The sequence below is a fragment of the Taurulus bubalis genome (assembly GCF_910589615.1).
Source record: "Taurulus bubalis genome assembly, chromosome: 16".
NCBI lineage: Eukaryota > Metazoa > Chordata > Actinopteri > Perciformes > Cottidae > Taurulus > Taurulus bubalis.
The window spans coordinates 16,736,468-16,745,133 of NC_136604.1; the positions used below are offsets into that span (position 1 = coordinate 16,736,468).

Consider the following 8,666-nt stretch of genomic DNA (forward strand, 5'->3'; position numbering starts at 1 on the left):
TACACTCTGAATAATGCCTCAGTAAGACATTACTTTCCAAAATGCACAGTGCGGTTTGCGTGACCCTTATCTAATTAGGAACAATAGTGGAATATTAGTGTGCATGTAAACGTAGTCGCTGTCTGTGGCCGTCAGCGGGATGAAAAGGGGCGACGTTATAAAAGAAAGACGGATGGCTGGTGACACGTGGAGTAAGAGCAGGTCAGGGGGGCTTTTGAGGCAGCGGCAAACACACACACACACACACACACACACACACACACACACACACACACACACGCAACGACTACCAAGTAACTGCTGCACTTTATACACAAATACACACAGCTGTCAGGGGCAGACGAAGATCATTCACAAAAACACCCAACCCCCCCTCCCCCGGGTATCACTGACACCGTTTCTCCCTCATACACAAACACACACACAATCCAGTCTCACACACACACACACACACACACACACACGCACGCACGCACGCACGCACGCACGCACGCACGCACGCACGCACGCACGCACACACACACACACTTGCCGGGAGGCAGCATGCTGTCCATGTGGCCTGTGGAGAATCATTACTCAGCAGTGCAGACTAAAGAGCTGAGAGTGAACTTCCTTTTTGAACGGTCGGGCTTCCTCTTCTGCGCGCCACCAACCCACCGAACAGAGAAACGATAGCTGGAAGTTGTTGCGTATCAATAACCACCAAGGCTGCAATGTATGATTGCATTCATTATTGATTAGGCCTGCTCTGCAGATTATTTTCCCGATTGTTTAATCTATGAAATGACAAAACAATATTGAAAAAAGGGCTCATCGCCACAGTTTGATATAAAACTGAAACAGCAAGTCCTCACATTGGATGAACTGAAACCAGGAAGTATTTAGCATGCATGCTTTCACATAACTCAACAATGAATTAGTTAAGCATCAATCTATTACCGAACTAACAGTTGCCGATTCATTTATCATTTCATTATCATCATATGTGGCATGGAAAAGCATAAAATCTACATATTTGAGAAGCTAAAACCAGAAGCTGTGCAGACGGCTGAAATGATTACTCGGTTAATGTATTGTTAAAAAAAAAAAAAAAAATCAATCAATCATTTGTTAATTTTTAAAATGACACTTCTTTGGAGTATTATTCGGAGTATTATGTCTTGGCAGACCAAGGCATTTAAAGACTTTATGTTGGGCTTTAAGAAATTTAAATTGTGAGATCTCAAATAAAATGTCCAGTACATCCTCAAACGACAAAGTTAGCGACGCTTTAGTGTGTTAAATAGGAGCACAGTAGTCTGTTTAATGCTCCAATTAGTTTTACTTTTGAATAACAATGCGGAGACAGGCAAGGTGTTTGCTCAGTTAAACATATTCCATCTTCATTACTCCACAGTTTTTTGACACAGTGAAGCCCTCCTGAAACAGTTTATTTATGCGCTACTTTCCAATTTGCAGCGGGGCTTCCCTTGTACATCAGCAGCGGAGCTGTGCGTCTATTAGCGGCAGCCACTTTAACACCCTGGGTTTGGGGTTTTTCCATTATGTTTTCAACTGTGGGACTTTCTCAAAGAAATGTTTCCAAAGTGTCTTCGATTATGATTGAATTCAAACTCAATTTGGGAAGTCAGCTTTGCAGAGCCGAGGGGGCATCCCTAATGGCTCACTCCCATGTGCTCGGCGGAGGAAACACCTGGCGTTATACCATCCAAAACAACCCCACCACGGTCCACGTCAGAGGATTTGTTTGTGTGCGAGGTATAATAAAACCCCGTAATATTACCCCTCGCCCACCACTCAATTAACACGTTAATTCATCTTCAGCAGGTGGCCCCAGGCAGGTGAACGGCTCTATCAAAACCATCCATCGAATCATTACCGGCGATATTTCCACCAATTAAAAAGGCCAATCGCGCCGCTGTTAATGACTGGCGAGTTGAAGCATTTAATAAACTCTGCTAAAATATAGCCAGCAGCCCTTAATCATAGGCAGCGCTTCTGCAGAGGGTTGTCTGTGAAAATCTCGCCAACGCTGTCAGTCAAACATCAAACACACAAGACAAACCGTGTGGAAACTTTTCACTTCATCCATCTGTCCATGTGTGTATGAGAGGTCCCGTCGTCCAGGTACCAAGCCCGGGATCATATCCATTTAAAGTAATGTGTTCTCTGGACCTGCACCGCTGACACAAGACTAAACTCCTGCAAAAGCCCCGGTTTAGAGGCATTTCAAATTCATCCTGATTCAGTGACACTGATGAGATTTCGACACTGCCCTTTTGCCTTCTGCACAAATACAGTTCTTTCTACCTTTAAGTGTGCTTAACAACCAAAATGCCCAATTACCTTCCCATGCACTCGTCTTCTACTTGCGCAACGAGTAGACTGCATGGCAATCTAGTTATGCAAAAGTGTTATTGTTGAGACGTTTTTTGCTATACGAGTGTATGGCTTAAAGGAGACAAAGCCTACTACAAACTACGCTAACACTGTTTCCGCCTTAACTTATGCATGTGTGCTTTAAATGGGAATACCGGGCTGTCATTAACAATCTGTCACGTCCAGCGAGCATTATACCCATAAAGTCAGGAAACGGGACAGCAGTTATTTGCATGCTACTCTACAACGTTTAGACGTTCCAGCAAAGACAGGAAATGTCACGTCAGACGCTAATTTGACATCTGAAATACTAAAGAAATATGTCCGCTATTGTTTTGTTCACAATTTAGAAAAAAATGATTATTTGACTGCACAGTGCTTATGCAATTTTTTCAATGAGATGAATGTTGGTCCACATCCTAAGCTCAGAGTTAAGAAATGAAACAAATGTAACATTATATGTGCAACTTAGAAACACTGATTCTAATGAGACATAACAAATTAGCATTTATTAACTCAAATGTATTAAATAAATGAAATATATCATTAAAATAAGTAATTAGTAATAATAAATAAGACCATAACCCCTGTGTGTCGCACTGTGCAATAATGGAGAAAATTAAATATCACAATAACTTTTAACAAATGCCTCAATGTCGATATTGCGACGATATTTTAGGGTTGACCATTGGTTGTTTCAATAAATATTTTAGATATTTTATGAATAATCATCAGTATTGTGGATATAATGACTAAGTGGGTGAAGGTAAATAATATAACAGTTAGAACAGTCTGAAAATGACATCATTGTAATGCAGCCGGGAAAGACAACACGTATGCCGCAGTACAATATTTATACTCTAAGACAATATCTAGTCTCGTATCACAATATGAATATAATACAGATATATTGCCCAGACGTGTGGTCATCTCAGGAGTGTCACAAAAAACTGTGGTTTCAAAGAAGTGCATCATAGGTAATATTGACTGAAGTGATGTAAAAACAAATCCACTTCACAGCATGAAAATAGATTTGTAAAGGTTGACTGTAAAAGAAAATGTGCCTGTGTTGATGGCCTAAAAGGAGCTTCATCTGAGCAAAGTGCTTCACCTGCACCAACCAAGATGCTGTCAATGTACCCAATGTACCTAAATGTAAGGAGAGTATGGACACTTCTCTGCAGACAGGAGGTGACCAATTTATAGAAAAAAACTTTCAAAGCAGCATTGAGCAGCAGTACAGAACCAGACATGACATTTCCTATCCGGGAAATGTTTCTTCTCTTTTTTTTCAAATCGCTCATCATCCTTGTTGTTGAATACGATCCTGATGTTTACAGCCGCTGACGTCAAGTCGCAGAATATCTGAACATTTAGTTGAAAACATGTTGAACCTAATCCTTTTGCTGGCATATAGAACGTGTTGTGCAGCTTCCTTACCCAAGTGTACCTTGTTGTGAAGCAGCAATCAACGCCTGCGCCTTAAAGTTTAAAGCAACACGTGGTGGCGTCACTTCTCTAGATAAACATTCTGTCCCTGACGACCTCCCTTTTGCTGGAATTAAAGTAGCAAAGTGATGTACGTCTACCATATTGCAGGAAAAAAACAATATAATTAACACGCACAGCATGCCTATATAGAATTTTACTTTGGATTGGGATAAATAAAACTCAGAATGGGTCGATTGCGGTGAATTTCCATAATCGGGATAACCGCGAGTATCGGCACGGGTTTACTTGAAAAAGCTGAGTAGCTCACAAACACGGTGGAGAAATAAAAAATACAGAAGTTGGCATGTAACAAAAAGAGCAGTCGGAGACAATAATACTATTTATAAATACAAGTATCCTATATTTATGCAGGGGGCTTTATGATTATTCACTAAAAAGGATATTAGCAAAAGAAAAACATGTCCTGTTATGCAATAACAAATAGTTGTGTCAAACGTAAGGTTAAGTGATGTCCGTACGGTTTAGTGACATTGTAATAGCTGTTTTTTGGCCATGATAATTGTGACATGAAGTTTTCATATCGTCCCATGTCTAAGCACAATCTTTGTTATGATAGTTTGATCATCTTTGACTAGTAGATGCCTCGCACAACATTTGCCAAAATTGCGGGAACATGCAATGCCAAAACATCATTTTCCTATTTTGAGAGAATACATGCAAAATGTGTCATTAAGACAAGTGAATACAAATATGTTTTGCATACCACAGCGAGAGGGACTAATAAAGGAATATCTTACTTGGGACAATGCCGTGTACAGCGGCGTGACTCTTAACATAGTCGTATCTATCCATCTTAAAATAGTCCTTTTTCCTGAAAAAGGTAGCGCTGCACACTCAACATATGTTGCCTATGACACATGACATAGGCAATGACTTAAATGGAGCGCAAAAACACCACGCATGTGGCTGTTTATCAGAGAGAGAGAGAGAGAGCGCGAGCGAGAGAAATGTAGGTGAGCACTGTTGACATGGTAACGCTCTCAGCATGTGGAAGCAAATTAAGCTAATGTAACCTGGCAAAAAAAAGAAAAGAAAAATGCAGTGACACTCTGCTGACACCTTGGTTGCTTGTAAACACAACTGTAGCCAGTCAAACCCTCTCACATGGCCACAAGACATTGGAGCGTGCGAGTCTCCTCAACTCCTGATCTGGAAACAGTGGAGAACACAGTTGTACAACGAGGCTCCATGGCCACACCTACTCTATCTGCTGTACCAGAGTCAGCCAACTTGAACGAGCCGTGCACACAGTGTACCCAACAGCAAAGAGAAGGGGGGGGGATAAGAAAAAACTTGAGCGTGTCTGAGGTCAGCAGCTAAAAATGACAGTAGAGATGTGATTCAGTCTACGAGTGAGACTCAAACATATCAAAACAATGGTGGAGCTTCATGAGTACAGTCATCATGCAAATTACTGCAGTGGGTGGAACTGAACAAAATGTGTTCTCAAAATGCTTTAAATAGATACAACCAGCCAGTTAATATTGTGAAATAAATACTGTGGTTTCTGGTGTATACTCCTGTTGATATGGGAGAACATCCAGATGCATTTATGCACACACAGAAAAATTATGATATTATAAGAATACATCTTTTTTCTCCTTTTTAAAAAAAAAAATGAAGAAAATACACGGTGGAGGAACACATAACCGGGCAGAAGGGGGGCTGTTTTTTCTTTTTCTGCAGCCCTCCATTAGATGCAATTATAAATGGCCGAGAGCCGAGGGATGGGGGAGCCAATCAGATCTCGGCTCGCATGTCAACCTAAGACCAACTGTCTCCTGGCTCTGACAGCAGGATTTTTACCTCCATAATTCAAATCCCAAAGCAAAGGCAATCTGCACTTTGCCAACTCCAAACCAGCGGGGCCGTGTTTACAAGCCGGCACATGCGAGCAGAGCCGCGAGGGAAACGGCCGACCGGAGCCGAACCGAGCCCCGAAATGAATGAAGGAAAAAAAAAAAAAAAAAAACCTCCGTCGAGATGAATCAATCGCGGCCACAATCGCACTTTGATCCGAGTAAACACTTTACAGCGGATGCATTTGTTGCCACTCGGCGGACTGTGAGACACCGTGCAGCGGCTCTTTTTTAACCGAAAAGAGGGGTATTTTTCCTTCTTCTTAATGATTATGCAAATGCTACTTAACGGCTATCGCGGGGTTCATTTGCATCTCTTTTTTTTGTGTTGCTCCTTGACAGCTATTGACACAACTTTGATAGCACTGAATCGGAGCACAACACCAAAAAAAAAGGCGCTATTTCGCCGCGGATTCGCACAGAAATAAAACAGGTTACACAGCACTTAAAAGCTACAATGAGGCTGAAGAAGCACTGCGAAGACGTATCGCCTTATCTCCCTCTCCACGCACACACACACACACGCACACTTTCTCCTGACAAACTCCTGCTCTACTTAGTCAAACTCTTGCCCTGTACCCAGCGGGGACACACACACAAACACCAACAACTCGGGGAAGTTGTTTCTAGCAGAATATGTGGCTTCTTTCTCTGCCTAAACACTGTTGCAGGGGGGTGGTATTGGGAGAAAGAGAGAGGCAGCCATTTTAGAGCTCTTGCTACATAGACAATGGCTGGTCCAATGCAATATGCAACTCTGCTGTGCTTTTTCTGAGCTATTTGGTGACTTTAACTCAGTCGAGCTGTGACGGTGCAGTAAGTGGAGTTTACCTGATTTCTGTTGGGAGGTTGTCCAGTGTTTCCCGGGCTCATGGGAGGCTGATGGTGGGCCCTTTGTTGCCAACCCGGATGGACCCCACCATACTGACTGCTGCCCATGTCTCCTGGCCCCTTGCTGGCCCCTTCCTGATTGTTATAGTCTCCTTGGGGGTAATTCGGGTAGCTCCTCGCGGAGCTAGGGGATGTCAAAAGCTGATTTAAAGTTGGCGTGGACGTAGGTTGTTGGGTTCCCACGTTATACCTCTGATTATTGTAAGAGGCAGCCATAGCAGTGGTTCCTCCTGCTGGCTGCTGCTTGCCTGGCTGCCCCCCAGCCGCCGGAGGCTGGTTGTTACGCGGGGAATTCATGGCCCCGTATCCTTGGCCCTGATAAGAAGTCCTGTTCTGGAAAGGGCTGTAGTTGTTATAGTGGTTGGGGTAGCCGTGTTCGTGTGAATTAGGGGGGTACGAGTCCATCATGCCCGGCCCCGATGCAGCTGCCATGCCAGGGCTTTGTTGTCCGCCATGTTGATGAAAAGGGGCCCGGCTGTAGTGCTGGTTGTAACCGTAAGGAGGTGGAGGAAAGGGGCCCGGGTGGTGGTGTCCCATTCCGGGATGGTTATTCCCCTCGGGCCCGCCTGAATCATTCTGATTACTGCTATTATTATTTACCCTCGGCAAATTCCCGTTGCCGTTCTTCATGTCAGGATCCCCTCCTCCCCCAGCATTTGAAGCATCGGTCCCGTCCTGCAGCTCCTTCTGGCCGGGAGATCCGCCGTCAGGTCCCGGTTCCTTATTTTCATGCTGTTTCTCTCCCGGTACCGACTCCTCCTGCGGGTCCCGATCCGGCTTTTTGAGTTCGGATGGCGGGCTAGTGTTGAGAGTGGCGACGCTAGCGACCTGAGCGGCCATGATATCCCTCTCTCTCTCTCTCCCCCACTCGTTCTCTACCTCGCTCTCAGCACGGCGACTCACTCACAATCAAACTCCGAATAACCATTGAATATAAATACAATTATACTTGTAACAACGTACCCGCTGTCCCGGTTCATTCCCCCCTTTGCCCTCCGCCCGGACCGGTATCCGGTAATCCACCGCGACTCCGTTTAAACTCAAAAACAGAGAGGGGAAAGTTTCGTGAAAGAAAAAATATATAAATACAGAGCCAGGGAAATGAATTTTCGCCGACACAAGTGAGTGTGTGTGTGTGTTGGAGGGGGGGGCTTCTGTTACAGAACGAGAGCGCGAGCTAGAAATCAACCAAACCAGCACGAGGCTCCGCGAGACACAGCCATCTTACCGACATGTCGAGAGAAAACGAAAACCCGGAGCGGAGTGCGCGGTGAAAACTGGATCCGGACTGCCCTCTCCAATAACAACATTGTTTATACCCAAGAAGAGACATTATTGTCGGTCTTAATGCGCCTTAAACTGAGCTCGTGCATCCAACAATGTCGACGTACTACAAAAGCCCTGTTGTTAATGTAAAGCACTGTTCATTCTGAGACTAATTAAGTATTGCATATGGGGGGTGTCCAAAAATATATATATTAAAGCACATGCATGCACATGGGGATTTTTTTCTTCTCTCTCCCGAATAGATATATTTAAACCCACGCTGTGTGTGTATAATGTGTGCTCTTGTGCCATTTGCAAGGGCATACACTTAGGAAGTCCCAAAGCCCAATAGCCATGTCTGTCCTTTGAAGTAAACAGAATCAGGGAGTCTGACATATTTAACTTCAGTCCAATCGTGTTTTAAAATAGCCACATGTTTTCACATACAAGGCTGCTAAACGCCACAGACTTTGTGTCTACGGTTTTATACTATTAAAGAATTAAAATAGTTTCCTTTCATTGTTTTCCCCCCATACCATTATGCCTTGAAGTCATGTCACAACTGTTCTGATTACAAGAACAGCTTAATGCACGAGCTGTGTGTTCCTCTGTGTTACATTCATCTGTGCACTTTATCTGATTAGCTCGTAAAAGGAGTGGAGGGGACGAAAAATAGGGCTACAATGTCATCTTCTGTTAAGAGTGGGCTAATGGGTGGGAAGTGACTGCTTCCATGTGTCGACTAACAGCAAATGAGAG

At 43.8% G+C, this 8,666-nt stretch overlaps 1 protein-coding gene across 1 annotated transcript in view; it reads right to left on the bottom strand.

Moving 5' to 3' along the window:
- arid1ab (AT-rich interactive domain 1Ab) overlaps positions 1 to 7,481 on the bottom strand; it is a gene marked incomplete at its 5' end in the record, with an annotated part of 50,685 nt that extends 43,204 nt beyond the window's left edge. The window contains one exon of the mRNA XM_079232176.1: positions 6,582 to 7,481. Within this exon, the coding sequence (XP_079088302.1) occupies positions 6,582 to 7,481 (900 nt within the window). The remainder of the gene's footprint in view (positions 1 to 6,581) is intronic.
- Positions 7,482 to 8,666: the final 1,185 nt, after the last annotated feature.